Below are 18,760 nucleotides of genomic sequence, written 5' to 3' on the forward strand. Positions count from 1 at the left end.
AAATAGGCTGGGTCATGAAGGGGTTAAGCTACACACAACTTTTAAAAAATCTTGTAATATTTTTGTCTTAATGTCTCCTAATAAAAGACATGGCTGCACATCTTAAAGTACATAATGCAGTAATTCTTTTCTGCATTTTAATTTTTCTTTACTTAAATGGGAATTACCCCCCACCCTCAGGATGAATATGACCTACTAGTATGGGCATACAGGTAATAGAAATGTTAGAGGCATACAGGTAGGACTAATTAATGGTCTAGGTGTCGAGGAATGTTTACATTCTTTCTGTATACTGATTTCTCCCAGGGTTTGAGGTGTGCGATGCCTTGAATAAATCCCTGCCTCCTGTCTTCATTATAACATTACTCCCCTCCTATGCACGTCAGTTTTGACATTGGAAGCCTGTGCCTGTGTCTTGCACTCTCTCTCCACCATACTTACCTTTTTCCTCCCTTCTATGGGCACTGCATTAAGAGATCTTCTGCGCAGTCATCGGCGACTTCCGCTACAGTGACCATCGGCGTGTGCGCCGATCAGCTGCTCTCCCCACTTCCTCCTTGCATAGTCATCGCTATGTACACACAGTTTCTTGCGATGACTGTGCAGGGAGGAAGTGAGGAGAGCTTGTTATCGTCGTGCATACCATCCTTGAATGCAGTGCTCATAGAATGGAGGGGGATTTATGAGGGAGTGCAGGGCGCAGGCGTGCGATTCCGGCTCCATAAATGACGTTCATGGGAGGGGGCTAATAATAAAATAAAGACAGGAGGCAGGGATTTCTTCCAGGCACCGCACGCCTCGGAGCCTGGAAGAGATAATTTCCGAACAACAAGACCGTTAGAGGGCTACAGGTAGGGCTAGTCTAACATTTCTATTACCTGTATGCCCTTATTAACCCCTTTCTGACCTCGGACGGGATAGTACGTCCGAGGTCAGATCCCCTGCTTTGATGCGGGCACTTTTTTTTAAGGTTTTGTCCTTTTTTTTCCCCTGCCCCTATTTTGGGGTTGTGTGGTTTCTGTTGGCTTCAGCATTTATATTTATACCTTGATGTGCTTCTGCGGCGCAATATTGTTATTTATGTGTAGCATGCGGTATGTCTGTCATTTGTGCAGCCATTATTTATCTATATATCTTTGAACGGGGTCAGATGGGGGAGTTGTTTTGGTATCTTTTGTATTTTAATTGTTTTTAACTATTGTGTCACCAATAAAGTTGTTCGTTTTTTTATACTAATTATGGGTGGTGTGCAGAATCTTCTTTAGTGGCTTCTTTTCTCCTGTTTGAGTCATATTGATGTCAGCCACTTATTTTTGCACCCCCGCTGTCTATTGGATTTATGCTTATACAGTGTAGTGCGCCAGCTATTTTGGTATATCACATTCCGATGTCTGTCACGTCCCCCGCCGTCCGCTTCCCTGCACTGACGCTCAGCGCCAGCCGTAAAGCAGAGCACAGCGGTGACGTCACCGCTGTGCTCTGCTTTACGGCCCGCACTGACAGTCAGTGCGGGAAGCTGACGGCGGGGGACGTGACAGACATCGGAATGTGAGTATGTACTTTTGTTTTGTTTTTTAACTTTTACAATGGTAACCAGGATAAATATCGGGTTACTAAGTGCGGCCCTGCGTCATAAACTGTAGTGAATCACTTAAGGGTTCAAAGTTCTCATAACACATCTAGATAAGTTCCTTGGGGGGTCTAGTTTCCAATATGGGGTCACTTATGGGGGGTTTCTACTGTTCAGGTACATCAGGGGCTCTGCAAATGCAATGTGACGCCCGCAGACCATTCCATCTAAGTCTGCATTCCAAACTGTGCTCCTTCCCTTCCGAGCTCTGCCATGCGCCCAAACAGTGATTTTTTTCCCCCTTCCCCACATATGGGGTATCGACTTACTCAGGATAAATTGGACAACAACTTTTGGGGTCCAATTTCTCCTGTTACCCTTGGGAAAATACAAAACTGGAGGTAAAAATCATTTTTGTGGAAAAAAAACAAGATTTTTTATTTTCACGGCTTTGTGTTATAACTTGTAGTGAAACACTTGGGGGTTCAACGTTCTTACAACACATCTAGATAAGTTCCTTGGGGGGGGGGGTCTAGTTTCCAAGATGGGGTCACTTATGGGGTGTTAACACTGTTTAGGCACATCAGGGGCTCTCCAAAAGCGACATGGCGTCCTTGCTCAATTCCAGCCAATTTTGCATTGAAAAGTCAAACGGCGCTCCTTCCCTTCTGAGCTATACCATGCCCCAAAACAGTGGTTTACCCCCATATATTGGGTATCAGCATATTCAAAACAAATTGCACAATAACATTTGGGGTCCAATTTCTTCTGTTACCCTTGGGAAAATAAACACAAATTGGGGGCAAAAGATAATTTTAGTGAAAAAAAGATTTTATTTTTACGGCTCTGCATTATAAACTTCTGTGAAGCACTTTGGGAGTCAAAGTGCTCACCACACATCTGGATAAATTCCTTAGGGGATCTACTTTCCGAAATGGTGTCACTTGTGGGGGGGGGTTCAACGTTAAGGCACATCAGGGGCTCTCCTAAGGCTACTTTCACACTAGCGTCGTACGACACGTCGCAATGCGTCGTTTTGCAGAAAAAAAACGCATCCTGCAAAGTTGTTTGCAGGATGCATTTTTTCTCAATAGGCTTGTATTTGCGACTCATTGCCACATGTCGCAACCGTCGTGCGACAGTTGCGTCGTGTTGTGGCGGATCGTCGGCACCAAAAAACGTTGCATGTAACGTTTTTTGGTGCGTTGTGTCCGCCATTTCCGACTGCGCATGCGCGGCCGGAGCTCACAATGGGCAGCGGATGCGTTGTAAAATTGCATCCGCTGCCCCCGTTGTGCTGCGCTTTCACAGCATGCGTCGGTACGTCGCCACAACGCATTGCGTTGTGCGTCGTACGACGCTAGTGTGAAAGTAGCCTAACATGACATGGCGTTTTATCTCAATTCCAGCCAATTTTGCATTGAAAAGTCAAACGGCGCTCCTTCCCTTCCAAGCTCTGCCATGCCACAAAACAGTGGTTTACCCCCATATATTGGGTATCGGCATACTCAGGAGAAATTGGACCCCAAAAGTTGTTGTGCAATTTGTTTGTTACCCTTGGTAAAATAAAACAAATTGGATATGAAGTAAATTGTTTAAAAAAAAAAAAAATATTAACTTTTTTCACAAACATTCCAAAAATTCTTGTGAAGCACCTGAAGGGTTAATAAACTTCTTGAATGTGGTTTTGTGCACCTTGAGGGGTGCAGTTTTTAGAATTGTTACTTTTGGGCATTTTCCATCATATAGACCCCTCAAAGTGACTTCAAATGTGATGTGGTCCCTAAAAAAAAAAAATAAAAAAAAAAAATGGTGTTGTAAAAATGAGAAATTGCTGTTCAACTTTTAACCGTTAAAACTTCCCAACAAAAAAAAATTTTGGTGCCAAAATTGTGCTGATGTAAAGAAAACATGTGGGAAATGTTATTTATTAAGACTTTTGTGCGGCATATCTCTTTGATTTATGGGCATGAAAATTCAAAGTTGGAAAATTGCGAAATTTTAAAACTTTTCACCAAATCTCCGTTTTTTTTTTTCACAGACGCAAGTAATATCGAGGAAATGTTAGGGTCATTCCATATCAAGTGATCCAAAAATGAATATTTTTTTTACCTGACGTCTTTATAGATTTTTCTATTTTTAGTTTTTATGAAGTAAGGTACAACTTTAGTTAATTACAAATTAAAAGTTTTGAATTTTTTTTTCTTCATCAGATAATTTTTTACAGACTTCTAAAGTTGCGAAAAAGAGCGAATTTTGGCCTGGTATGGCTTTATATTTATCATATCTTGGGTTAAAATTAAGATACAAAGGTGGGAAAGGCATCATTTTTCTCAGAACGGTAACGGCTTTCATTTGATATGTCACAAGACTGTTTCTTAACATTTTGTTTTTGAGAAATCAAATTAATTATTTTGATGCGCAGTTGTGAAAAAGTGTTTTAAAATGGTGAAAAAATGCATGTTAGTTACTTGTGTTCTTGTTTATATTTGTACAGGGATTCAACTTGGGACCTATCAAATTTGTATTTTTTTTTTCTTAAAGGGAGGGTGCCGTGATTTTAGTTTTTGTATTAATAATTATTGATTATATAATCAATTACTTTTAATACAAATGTAAATGTAGTACTTTAATACTTTTTTATTTATTCATTTTTACTTTTGCCACTGGAGGCCGCCATTTTCATTAGTGTGGGTGTAAGTGTCTGGGCACGACACTTGCACACCTCACTTACGGCAGCCATGGGCATAGGAGCCAACAGTCGGGCTCCGACCGCTCCTCCTGCCTCTCAGCTGTGACTTGGGCACGCCCACTGGGCTGCTACGTCACAGCTGTGAGAGGAGATCGCGGCCATTTAGTTTTTTTCCTCTGTCATCGCACACACAGTTCAGTGTGTGCGATCATAGCAGGAGCTGCCAGGGAGAAGCTGCTGCTGGGAAGAGAGGTTCGGGGTGAGTATCTGCAGCCAGGAGCTGTGATTGCAGCCTGTACTTAGTATTACAGCACAGGCTGCAATCACTGCTCACTGCTGACCTGTTCAGAGCAGAGCAGGGAGATCGTCACACTGCTCTGCCCTGAACATGATTCAGCACTTCCTGGGAGAGGACTGAAGGTAAGTACAGAGTTTTTATTTTCTTATGCATCTACCACTGCTACCTGTCCCTATATACCACTGCTACCTGCCCCTATATACCACTGCTACCTGCCCCTATATACCACCGCTACCTGCCTCTGTATACCACCGCTACCTGCCTCTGTATACCACCGCTACCTGCCTCTGTATACCACCGCTACCTGCCTCTGTATACCACCGCTACCTGCCTCTGTATACCACCGCTACCTGCCTCTGTATACCACCGCTACCTGCCTCTGTATACCACCGCTACCTGCCTCTGTATACCACCGCTACCTGCCTCTGTATACCACCGCTACCTGCCTCTGTATACCACCGCTACCTGCCTCTGTATACCACCGCTACCTGCCTCTGTATACCACCGCTACCTGCCTCTGTATACCACCGCTACCTGCCTCTGTATAGCACCGCTACCTGCCTCTGTATAGCACCGCTACCTGCCTCTGTATAGCACCGCTACCTGCCTCTGTATAGCACCGCTACCTGCCTCTGTATAGCACCGCTACCTGCCTCTGTATAGCACCGCTACCTGCCTCTGTATAGCACCGCTACCTGCCTCTGTATAGCACCGCTACCTGCCTCTTTATAGCACCGCTACCTGCCTCTGTATACCATCTACCACTGCTGCCTGCCTCTATATACCATCTACCACTGCTGCCTGCCTCTATATACCATCTACCACTGCTACCTCTGTCCTGTGTAGCTAATCTAGTCTTGTGTAGCTAATCCTGTCCTGTGTACAGTATCACACAAGATAGGATTAGATACACGGCGCAGCACACTATCACACAGGACAGGATTAGATACACGGCTTAGCAGTCAGTATCTAATCCTCTCCTATGCACTCCTCTCCCCCCTGCGTGTCTTTCCCCATTGTGGTTTATTATTTTTGTTGTGGGAGATGAGGGAGTCGAGGATTATGCGTTCGGTATGGTATAAAAAAGATTAATAAAGGACTTTATTCTGGCCGATTCTTTATTTACAATACATGTGAGATCTATGTGGCGGCATTATGGGTGATCTATATGGCGGTATTATGTGAGAAGCATATGGTGGTATGTGAGAACACTGGCGGTATTATGTGTGATCTATATGGCGGTATGTGAGAACACTGGCGGTATTATGTGTGATCTATATGGCGGTATGTGAGAACACTGGCGGTATTATGTGTGATCTATATGGTGATATTATGTGAGAACTGTATGACAGTATTGTGTGATCTATTTGATAGTATTGTGTGTGATCTATATGGCGGTATTATGTGAGAACACTATGGCAGTATTATCTTCAGAAAGCGGACCCATTCTATGGTGGTTCTGGCTGAGCACCTGCACGCGGGTCTGGGGTAATAGAGGGGGCAGCGTGACCTCCAGTTAGGTGTAGTCAGGGGAAGGCTGGTGAGGCAGCTGAAGAGAGGGGTCTCATTTTTATCGTTACTATATGGCTACATTTCCTTCCCAGCGTCACCCCGTTCTTCGCCTGTCACCTCGCTTTCACACATTGCTAGGACAGGATGGAGAAGACAGGATCTGAGGAGGGGAATGGGGTCTGCATGCAAAGTCTGGATCAGAACAGGCCATCAATCCACAGAAATGTTTCCTGGATTTCTGTGAAGCAGACGGTCCATCCATGTGTATAAAAGACAGCGCTCTATGTACAATCCCTGGCTGCTCCGCGCACCAAACAGGGGGCCCCCCCATAGACCTGCACACTGCTCTCCTGAAATACTCTGTGCTGCTGTCACCCTGCTTCCTCCACCACATATCTCCCAGAATCCTTGCTGCCTGCCATCCTCGGTGACTGTCTACTTGTCAGTATAAGGCTGCCTTCACACTATCATTATTTGGTCAGTATTTTACATCAGTATTTATAAGCCAAAACCAGGAGTGGGTGATAAATGCAGACGTGGTGCATATGTTTCTATTATACTTTTCCTCTATTTGTTCCACTCCTGGTTTTGGCTTACAAATACTGAGGTAAAATACTGACCAAATACTGCTAGTGTGACGGCAGCCATACTCTGCAGTCACCAACAAAATGGCTGCTCACTGGGTTCCTGAATATCATCCTCTCTAATCCCTTAGCAAACACCCAGGAGGGGAGGAGAGGAGTGACATCACACACGTCAGTAGACTCCGCCCATAATTACTGCAGTGCAGTAATGTGAGCTATTTGTACACTAGGTTTTTCTGAAATTTCAGCAGCTGCTCCCCCTAGTGTTGAAAAGTGGAAATTCCAAAACTTTTCAAATAATTTTTCATATTTTACTAAATTATAAACAAATGATAATATTTTTTAAGAAAATGTAATCATTAATTCTTTACATTTTTACAATTTCTGAAAAAAATTTTTTTTTTTGATGGCACCTTCCCTTTAAGCCTTGAATCATCTGATTTTATGTTTGTGTGAGTTTATTCCTTTTTTCTTTTCAAAATACAATGTATTGAACTCAACATTTATATGTAACAATAAAGAAACACAAACAAATCCCGAAGTGCCAGAATAAATCCATCTTAGGCTATGTGCACACGTTCAGGATTTCTCGCAGAAAAAACGGACATTTTCTGCAAGAAATTCGCAAGAAAACCGCATGCGTTTTTGCCGCGGTTTTTCCGGACACTTCCCAATGCATTTTGTAGTGGGAAATCCACAAAAAAAAACGCAAAATTAATGAACATGCTGCGGTTTTTTCGCGGAAAAAAACGCATCATGTGCACAAAACATGCAAAATTCATTCTAAATGATGGGATGCTTATTGTATGCGTTTTTTTGCAGTTTTATAGCGTTTTTATCGGGGGGAAACGCGAAAAAAAGGCAACGTGTGCACACAGCCTTAATCATCATAACACAACTTGCTCAGCGTTTTCATCCTGAATACATTGAACAAAGAAAAAAGGTGATCATATCCTCAAGTGTGAGTTTCTAAGTGGTCTCATCCTAATTATGTTAAAAAGAAGATTAAAAGAACCAATATTTTTACCACCTATTTATACATGTAACAATTCATCACTTAAACATGTCTTTTATGAAGTGTTTAAGAAGAATAGTACAGTAGTTAAATCCTCGTTCTATAAAATATGAACTAATGAAACAATAGTTCATTTTTACACTGGCCTTTTATCATCAATTTGTCCCTTCTAGTGGGTGAAATGTAATCTGGTCTATAAGCGCTTACTAGCAATGGCCATTTCCTTTTCTGTCAGAATGTATGTGCGGCCGGTCATGGAGTTGGGCTCCACCTGAGTTAATATCTGATTTTTGTTAACTTTTAAAATGTCTGGTTTTCTTGGATACACAAAGGATGGCGCTGGGCCAGAAGGATGCAAAAAAGTCATTTCTGCTTCTTCATTTTCACAATTTTTGGAGAGTACAGTAGCCAGCCACCAGTGCCTCATATTCACAGGTCACATAACCAGTTATGTCATCCATTGCCAATCTTGTGCTGCCTTCTGCCACTTCATCCACTTCACTGTCTTTGCTGAATGAAAAAATCCTTGTTTTTATTTCTGTTTCACTACATGGGATGACAGTGCGGTATTGCTGAGTCCCTTTGATGCGTTCTGCTTCCTGTAACCAATGCTTTAACAAACTCTTCTCCTTTTCGTAGGCCTGGTTTGCACAATACATGAACTAGATGTTAAGAATAGTTTTCTCACTCCATTTGAAAAGTTGCATGGGTGTTAAGATTTGGTCTGAATATGGCCTCTGGAGGCTAGCCCGGGCTGCAAGGCGTTTCACGGTGCCTCCTAAACCATCACATACACCTTTGCCATGAGCAGTGGCAAAAAAGTGCCATTCAGCTTCCACTCCAAAGTCTTTCTTGTGATGGCATACAGTTATAAAGTTTTTCCTGTTTTTATACTGTACAGAAGAGCCATCCGAGAAGTAGTAGACCTTGCTCAAACTTGGTAGGATGTCTGTTTTTATCACTGAAATCAATTTTTTTTGGAACAAATGAACAGCTATTGAATCATGAAGTAAGCACTCATATATCATAACTACACTTTTATACTTTATTTCTCCATTCTCATTGTAATAGATCGCAAAAGGGTGCAGTTCATTGTTCCAGTGAAATGCCTGCCTCATCCTGAACAACAAAGGAATAGTTCTCTGAAAAGTCTAAGCTTATTACTGCCTCGTTCTGTTTCATGCTTTCTTTGAGGTGATTGTAATAGTCACTGTTGGCGAGCTATAAATGAGTGTTTCTTAAGGACTATCAGCTGTTCACAAAAACATTCTACAAAAAGTTCTGCACTTTTAAAAATTGTGTCAAAAGTACATCTGTCAACAGATATCCACTGTTTAGAAGTTATATTATCTACCATAGCCTCTTCAAAATAATGTAATATTTTTTTCTTTGAGAGCCAATACTGAAGGACATTTTTTGCAAATTTTGAGGTAACAACTCCAACTCTTTTCTGGACACAATATTTGAGACAGACATACTTTGTAATCGCCAAGGTTGGACTCGCCAATCTGAATATCTTTCAGCTTACCCCTTCAATTATGAGCTTAGTGTTATGGTGTATTGTACATACGCATACTGAGTGTGTACCACTACCACCAGCCAGGACACAATTCTTCGGTCGCAGGTCAGCAAATTTTGAAAAATCCTATTTTGACAGAAGTGAAATTTTTTTTCTTTAAAAAGTTCATAGGTTTCTTTCAAATTGCTAAGAACCAGCCTCTTCTGGACAGGAGTTTTCTTACCGTTCACTTTTATAGACACAATCTTTCTTGCTAGGCATAATTCGGCTCACTTCATCACTATTGTAAAAATCTTTCACTTTACCCACTATAGCTTCATCTAATGTTTTGCCTGGTTTAGGATCAGGACAAGACATGAAACCTTTTTGTTCAACTAGAGATTTGGCTTTTCTAGCCATTCTATTGCTAACGTTAAATTCATTTTCTATTCTTTTGCATGTCCAACTCTTCGGTAGTGTAGTCAGTATCATGAACTGTTCACTTCTGCCGTGGGTGGATTTAAATTTATCTTTCAGCCGCAGAATGATTTCTGAATCGGTGTCATTTTTTCCTTCACCTTCTCCCGTTTCACCTGCCAGCTCAAGGGTCAATTTTTTTGTAACTTTTTCAAAAAATTTTTTGGCAATAACCTGGATAATGGATTCATTTTTTTTGTAATGGGTGATTCTTCAATGTTAGAAAGTGATTTATTCAAATACTCTACTGTCAAATCAGGATTTTTAAAATCCTCTGTGTTGGAAGTTACAGGTTCTTCCAAATTTTCTGCCTGCAGAGAATTTTTCTCTTTTACAAGTTGCTTTCTACAACTGTCACAAACTTTCATGCCTGCATTGATTGATGGATTTATATGAAACATCCAATCTTGTATCGGCCTAAGATTTTCGCTTGTGTCCAGTTTTTTTTTTCAAAAGGATTGCAACAGCATACCGTATATTATAAAATGCTGTTCTTTGAGAAGTAGCAGCCATTGCTGTGAGAAAAATAGTTAATATTATGTAAGGAAGATGGGTAATAAACATTTACAGTACACTTGAGATCTAACTGTTACTATAAATTGAGTATAGGGCTAATGCACACATAGCTTTTTCTGTCTGCGGATAAACGCTGCGGTTTTGGCACACTTTCCTACCGAGTTTTCACCATATCTGCATTAGTCTTTTTAATCGCTAGTGAAAACGATGGCAGCTTTTTATATAAATGGTGATGTGTTTTATTGCAGATCAAAAAGTAGTGCAAGCAGTGATTTACTCAGTGTTTCAAAAAACACTGCATGTTTAACCCCATTGAAATCAATGGGGGGCATTTTTCTGAACGATGATCACTCAGAATAGTGCTGTGTGTGTATTAGCCCTTAATAAGAAAAGTATTAAACTATTAATATAAGTTTACTCAAACTTTAAACACACTCACCAATATTGTAGCACACAGACTCCCTTGATGCCTGTGTAGAGACTATTGTTTGTCGGGAAAAAAACGTGGCAAAATCGCGGCTAAAACGCATGCGATTTTCTTGCGGATTTCTTGCAGAAAATGTCCGATTTAACATAATAAAAAATGCAGTAATATCTAAAAAATCATGGATTATTTGGTAAATCAAGACCCCACACTTCTAGACCACATCCTGAACAGATCTGAATTCCAGATTTTGGAATTGACACTGTATAGTTTAATTTTTTAAAATATGATCTCATCATGATCCCAACTTGAGTTTTGGTTCAGATGTGGCTAGGAGCATAGCAGGTACTTGTGCAGTTTTTGAAATTTCTAAATTAAACGTTTTTTTCAGAAATGCGTTTTAAACTTTTGCATTCGCATGGGTAAAATATTAATAAAGATACTCTTTTGACATATCTGGTCAAAGCCTGTACAGTTCTGGGTAGACTGGTGTTTATTTTGTTTCTCTACCTTTTTTTCTAGCCTGAGTTATGAGGAGAAATGTTAAGGCAGGCAAAGCCGAAATTCGCACTTTTTCTGAACTTTGAAAATCAGTAAAAAATAAATAAAAATCTCGAATTTTTTTTTTCCCTTCACATTTTACATTCTCTGACACTATTACCAAATAACAAAATCTCAAAAGAATTAAAAATGTAGAGGTAAAAATCATTGGTTCACTTGACATGGAATGACCTGTTACCACTAACATGAAGTACAATATGTCACGAGAAAACAATGTCAGAATAACCGGGATCCGTTAAAGCGTTCCAGAGTTATAACCTCATAAAGGGACAGTGGTCAGAATTGTAAAAATTGGCCCGGTCGTTAATGTTCAAACCACCCTTGGGGGTTAAGCACATCAGGGGCTCTCCAAATGCGACATGGCGTCCGCTCATGATTCCAGACGATTTTGTGTTCAAAACATGCTCATTCTCTTCCAAGCCCTGCCGTGCGCCAAAAGAGGGGTCTTCCTCCACACATGGGGTAACTGTGTACTCAGGAGAAATGGCACAGCAAATATTGTGGTTCATTTTCTCCTGATACCCTTGAGAGAATAAAAAAAAAACTGTGTCCGAAGTAAAATTTTTGGGGAAAAAGTTTTTTTTTTCCTTCCACATTGCTTCAATTCTTGTGAAGCACCTGAAGGTTTAATAAACTTCTTGAATGTGGTTTTAAACACAGGTGTGCAATTTTTAGAATGGTGTCACTTTTGGGTATTTTCTGTCATACAGGCCCCCAAAGTCACTTCAGATGTGATGTGGTCCTTAAAAAATGGTTTTGTAAATTTTGTTGTAACAATGAGAAATCGCTGGTCAACTTTTAACCCTTATAACTTTCTAGCAAAAAAAATAATTTAAAAAATTGTGCAGATGTGAAGTAGACATGTGGAAAATGTTATTACTTACTTTGTGTAACATGACGCTCTGATTTAGGGGCATAAAAATTACAAGTTTAAAAATTGTGAAATTTTCAAAATTTTTGCAAAATTAACATTTTTTTTTTAACAAACACGAAATTTTGAAGACATTTTACCACGATCATAAAGTACAATGTCAGGAAAAAGACGTTTCAGACTCGGTGGGAACCTTTGAAGTGTTCCAGAGTTATAACTACATAAAGTGACAGTGGTAAGACTTCAAAATTAAGTCCTGGTCATCTACAAAATGGCTTGGTCCTTAACGGGTTAAAACTGATGACATGTAAGACATAATTAACAATTCCCATCAAAAATATTTAATAGGGCAGTAGTATAAAAAGAAAAAATTCTAAATTCCTACTAAATTACTTGGGGTAGGCTGGATGGGACTGTAAGGGTATGTTCCCAAGGTCAGGAATGGCTCAGTATCTGCTCAGGATTTGACGCAGATGAAATCTGCATCTAAGGTCACTGGCAGGTCACCTGCATTTTTTGTGTTTTTTCCGCATGCCTTCTTGATGTGTTTTTTCCATTGCATGTGTGGGTTTTTTGTCACTTGAAATAAAGCGAATTGAAAGTTGGCTTCTGGGAAGGGAAAAATAAGTGATTTCCTGTTTGCAGAAGTATTGGGGTATGTTTCCATGGTCAGTAAATGCTGCGTCCAACCCTTAGCGGCCCGATGTTACAGCATAGTGGATGGGATTTCAAGAAATCCCATGCCCACTATGCGTGCACCGACGCCCGCGGATCACCCGCGGAGACTGACATGCCAAGCGTCTTTCCAGACCGCAGCATGTCTATGTAGTGGAGACGCTCAGTCTCCGCTGCATAAATTACTCATTCACTATCATTAGATGCTCTAAAACTGCAATATCTTCCTAATCACTTGCGTATTAAGTGCAGGAACGCAGCTTACTACGCATGTGAACTAATTTACATAATAGTGAATCTTTTGACACATCCGGACATTCACAACACAGGAAATGGAGTAAAGCACGGGAGCCCCCTCTTTAATAAATAATAAATAAAAAAATGGAGTGGGGGCCCTCTATATTTGTTAACCAGCCAGAGTAAAGCAGACTACTGGGACTGGTATTTCAGGCTACTAAGGAGCCAATATCCATGAAACTTACCAGCCTAATAATACCGGGCCGCAGCAGTCTTCTTACCTTGGATGGTTAGATGGGTAGTGTGGCGAGCACTCTTGCTGAAATCCAAGGTGCTGGTGAAGTGGGATGGCAATCCCCGTATAGAGTAATGTTCAGTCACCGCACACTCTTTATAGATGCTTGTGAAGACTTATTCATATAGTTGCTGTTGCAGCCTGCAATCCAAGGCGCAGGTGTGGCGGACCTACCCAGGACCCAGGTGTCCTTTTGGAAGCAGGATATCCTTTACACCGTTCAGTGAACTTTGCCAACAGCTACTATTTGAATAAGATCCTATGAGGATCAAAATGTTATGTTCTTGTCGCCTCACCATTTTCTCTATCCCTGCACCTGTTCCTGCATCCACATCTGTATAATAGTCTTCAAAAGCATCTATCAAGAGTTTGCTGTGATAGAGTAATGTTTAATCTTGGATTGTTTGCAAAAATAGTGGAATCCCTTCCAAAAAAAAAAAAAAAACGCGTGGGATCCCCCTAAGGCTATGTGCACACGTAGTCTGGGTCCACTGCGGATTTTTCCGCAGCGGATTCCAGCAGATTTGATAAATCCGCAGTGGAAAACCGCTGGGGATTTACCGCGGTTTCCACTGCAGATTTACAACTGTGGTTTTCCATAAGGGCAGTTGTAAATCCGCTGCGGAAAACTCACAGAGTGACATGCTGCGGATTGTAAACCGCTGCGTTTCCGCGTGGTTTTTTCCGCAGCATGTGCACAGCTGTTTTTTTTTCCCCCCATACGTTTACATTGAACTGCAGCAAAATCCGCATCGTGTGCACATAGCCCTATATTTGTTAACCAGCCAAGGAAAACGGACAGCTGCAGCCTGGTATTCTTTGGTCTGCGGCAGTCACCTGCACTGCAGGTCTCTCGATCAGCTGACCATGAGAACTGGGCAAGTGACTGGAGATATCCCCAGCTGTCACGTGCTAGGCAGTTTGGCAGTTCTCGCGGTCAGCTCAGCACATCGCGAGAACGGCAGTGGATGCGAAGTTTCGGCTGTGTCACAAGGTAAGACATTATTTAAATTACTTCACATGCGTAGTAATTAATGTCCTTAATATGCATGTGACTATAAAGAGAATGCGGTTTTACCGCTTGTAGTGATACTCTATGGGTAATTTACGCTGCGGAGGCTGAGCGTCTCTGCAACATAAATTGACATACTGCGGTTTGGAAAGACGCACCACAAAACCGTTTGCCAGGGGAGTCTCGGAAAACATAGTGTAACATCTAATCTGTAACATCTGGCCACTGCGGATGTATGCAATATCAGCCATAATCCTAGTTGTGGACCATATTTAAATACATAGTAATCCTTTATACAACCTGGTGGTGGGATGCAGCTAAACCTCAGCGCATGTTTTGCTTCGGCTTCTACCCCTAGAGCAAGTGGTAGTAGAGCATGTAAATAACAGGGTACTTGGCTAATGCAATTTTGATCAGCAAACCATAAAAGCCATCCCACCACGACAAGGTGTACCCTAACCCAGTGTTTATCAACTCCAGTCCTCAAGACCCCACAACAGGTCATGTTTTCAGGATTTCCTTAGTATTGCACAAGCGATGGAATTAATGCTTGAGCAGGTGATGAAATTATCACCTGTGCAATACTAAGGAAATCCTGAAAACATGACCTGTTGTGGGGTCTTGAGGACCGGAGTTGAGAAACACTGCCCTAACCTGTCTTTAGTGTTTACACCTTACCATGTGTCAAACTAATGTGAATAAGGGCAGAGCAGGACAGGGTCTCAACTGAGACACCCATTCATGGGAAGCTATAGAAATGAAATACTTTGCTCAGAAAGCATTGTGGATTGAAGCGGAGAAGTTCACACAGAACATTTTGTATGTATGTTCTACCGGAGCATGAACAAGACAGTTAAAACATCACTTTCAGCATGGTGTTTATGCAAGCAAAATAACAAAATGAAGTATAATAATAATAATAATAATAATTTTTATTTATATAGCGCCAACATATTCCGCAGCGCTTTACAAATTATAGACGGGAATTGTACAGACAATAGACATTACAGCATAACAGAAATATAGTTCAATACAGATACCAGGAGGCGTGAGGGCCCTGCTCGCAAGCTTACAAACTATGAGGAAAAGGGGAGACACGAGAGGTGGATGGTAACAATTGCTTTAGTTATTCAGACCAGCCATAGTGTAAGGCTCAGGTGTTCATGTAAAGCTGCATGAACCAGTTATCTGCCTAAGTATGTAGCAGTACAGACACAGAGGGCTAATACTTAATAAAGTGTATGAGAACATGATGCGAGGAACTTTTTTTTTTTTTTTTTAATAAATAGGCCACACAGGGATCGTTAGGTTAATGCATTGAGGCGGTAGGCCAGTCTGAACAAATGAGTTTTTAGGGTACGCTTAAAACTGTGGGGATTGGGGATTAATCGTATTAACCTAGGTAGTGAATTCCAAAGAATCGGCGCAGCACGTGTAAAGTCTTGGAGACGGGAGTGGGAGGTTCTGATTATTGAGGATCTTCCAAACATTCAGAAGTTTGCAATACTGGGAGGATAATTATGAACACAAGTTTAGTTACTCCTTAAATTACTGCATTCTTGATGAACTAACCTCCCTTATATAAGGAGTCTTCAATGTTTTCAGTATTTTTGTGGTTATTAATTTTTCACCATTTGGTTTAGGCGGAGTGTGATTGAAGCTGTGTACAACAAGCTGAACCCCTATAGAAATGATGACACTGTAAGTATATGAATTAATCTTTTTTTTTTTTTCCCATCAAGTTGTGAAAAATTGTCCTATGCACAAACAACTTTCCAGTGGATTGATGTGCAATGAATTTGTGTAATGTGCACCAACTGTACATAACTAAACAGGAGATGGCATCTTGGATCTCAGTGCTACTATACATAAAGTGAGCTTGCAAAGTAGAATTGGGCTTTTTTTTTTCATGACTCCAGTCTGGGTCTCCCATCGAAGTCCTCTGCTTCAGATGTGCTCCTGACTAAGCCATTGTCTTCAGTAAAGGCAAGGGAGTCCAAAATGTCAACATTGAACTGTTTGACCTTAGACTAAACTACACGAGGTGTCACATCCTAAACCATACCCCTCTTAAAAGCCATGCTCACTTGTCAGACAAGGTAGTGTATAAAACTTGAAAAATATGGTGCAAGTCATAAGTCCATGTGTGTGTTTGTTCTTTTTGGTGCAATTTTAAACCAGACTTTTTGCACATTAAAGCTTGATCAAAATGTCCAACTTTCTACAGCTACTCTACAAGGTAACAGACTACAAATATATACAGTAATTGCTATCTGTCCTGTAGTAGTTGATGAGCTGCAGAGTTTGTGTTAACAGGTGCTGTAGACAAAAGTTTAGATCAAGAAAATTGCTTGTGAGGGTGAACATAGGCATTAAATGTTTTAGATAAAACTGCTTTTAAACTTCTAAAATAATTTTCTAACCGTATTTTTTTTTTTTTTTCCTCCCCTTTTTCATCTCAAGGATTCTGCATCAGCTGATGACATGTGGTAAATGTATCCGTTTAGCAATGGAGTTTACATTCATCCTCAATGAACATACAGCCCAACCTCAGTGATCCTTCTTAGCGTCCATCCTTAACCTTTATTTCCCCCCTCCCCCCAATTTTAAGAAGGGAATATGATGTGGGTGAGCTTGGTGAAAAATAAAACTCCCATCAGTACAAATAAACCCGAATATTGTACTGTGTTCTGAATATCCTTTCTTTCTCTACACATATATAATTTTTTTTTGTTTTGTAAAAAAAAATTAGAATTTTCTGTTAATGTACTTTCAGACAATACATGTTGTAAATCAGACTCCAGCAAATTTTGTTGTATGATTTTTTTTTTTTTTTGTAAAGTGCAATTGTCCTTGTACAAAATTTGTCATATTTAATTATGGACTGCAAATTTCTCTAAAAGTTACAGGAGGTCTAGCTTGTTATGTGATGCAACCAGTTATCTAACCCTCTATGTTCATGTGGTGGTTTTAGATTGGGTAAAAAAGAGCGAGGGAAGAGAAGAGAAAAAAAAAGCAGCAACATAACCAGCTGGGTGTCCCCTTTGAGATTGTTTATAGACTTGTAACTTTAGTGTACAGTATTTTTCAGGATGAAGATCAGCCTTCCATTCTGACAGCTTCTGATTTTTATTTTTTTTTTTTTCTCCGACCCAAACCCCCTCCCCCCCCCCGACTCGGGCCTTTTTGATTATAAGGATTGTTCCTCCTTTTTGATATTAAAAATGTGACTGAAATGGCAGTCTTTTATGAACAAATATGTACCCAAGATTTAAACATTCAGATCCATTAACAAGTAATCAGTTGTGTGTGTTGATTTTTTTTTTTTTTTTTTTTTTAATTATAAATAACTACACTGGCTGGGTCTGTTGCTGCTACAAGAGTTTTGAATTCCATTTTATCAATAAAGCTTGATTTGACAAACACAATCATTAACGAGTAATGTCTCGTGTGCTATTCATATCGAGGAGAAAAAATAAGTTCATAATATAGCAAAAAATAAAAGAATGTACATTTTGCAGCTTTTCTATATGTTAAGGGTGTTTCAAGCAACAATGTTTTTGTCCTGAGCTCTACCTGTGGTAAAAAATAATTAAGTACTGACCTTAGGGTACCGTCACACTATACGATTTACCTACGATCACGACCAGCGATATGACCTGGCCGTGATCGTAGGTAAATCGTAGTGTGGTCGCTGGGGAGCTGTCACACAGACAGCTCTCCAGCGACCAACGATGCCGAGGTCCCTGGGTAACCAGGGTAAACATCGGGTAACTAAGCGCAGGACCGCGCTTAGTTACCCGATGTTTACCCTGGTTACAGGCGTTAAACTAAAAAAAAAAAAACAGCACATACTTACATTCTGGTGTCCGTCAGGTCCCTTGCAGTCTGCTTCCCGCACTCAGTGACTGCCGGCCGTAAAGTGAAAGTGAAAGCACAGCCGCTGTGCTCTGCTTTCACTTTACGGCCGGCAGTCACAGTGCGGGAAGCAGACGGCAAGGGACCTGACGGACACCAGAATGTAAGTATGTGCTGTTTTTTTTTTTTTAGTTTAACGCTTGTAACCAGGGTAAACATCGGGTAACTAAGCGCGGTCCTGCGCTTAGTTACCCGATGTTTACCCTGGTTACAAGCGAACGCATCGCTGGATCGCATCGCTAGATCTCTAGATCGGTGTCACACACACCGATCTAGCGATGACAGCGGGAGATCCAGCGATGAAAGAAAGTTCTAAACGATCTGCTACGACGTACGATTCTCAGCAGGATCCCTGATCGCTGCTGCGTGTCAGACACAGCGATATCGTAACGATATCGCTGGAACGTCACGAATCGTACCGTCGTAGCGATCGAAATGTTATAGTGTGACGGTACCCTTACTTTTCACCTAACCAGCTCTCTTGATAAGGAAAGCTAGAGCATTTGTGATGAGATGCAGCATGTTGATGTCTAATTACTGCTTTTGTACCACCCAATAAGGCAAGCAAACTTAGCCCACATAAATCAAGAAATGGAGCTGCAGAT

General features: G+C 40.9%; 1 protein-coding gene across 1 annotated transcript in view; it reads left to right on the forward strand.

The window, feature by feature from the left end:
- PPM1A (protein phosphatase, Mg2+/Mn2+ dependent 1A) overlaps positions 1 to 17,665 on the forward strand; it is a 113,369-nt gene extending 95,704 nt beyond the window's left edge. Inside the window, exons 5-6 of the mRNA XM_069733574.1 lie at positions 15,881 to 15,938; positions 16,701 to 17,665. Coding sequence (XP_069589675.1) covers positions 15,881 to 15,938; positions 16,701 to 16,730 — 88 coding nt within the window. The 3' untranslated portion in view covers positions 16,731 to 17,665. The remainder of the gene's footprint in view (positions 1 to 15,880; positions 15,939 to 16,700) is intronic.
- Positions 17,666 to 18,760: the final 1,095 nt, after the last annotated feature.

Source organism: Ranitomeya imitator, chromosome 1, assembly GCF_032444005.1.
Source record: "Ranitomeya imitator isolate aRanImi1 chromosome 1, aRanImi1.pri, whole genome shotgun sequence".
In the NCBI taxonomy this organism is placed as follows: domain Eukaryota; kingdom Metazoa; phylum Chordata; class Amphibia; order Anura; family Dendrobatidae; genus Ranitomeya; species Ranitomeya imitator.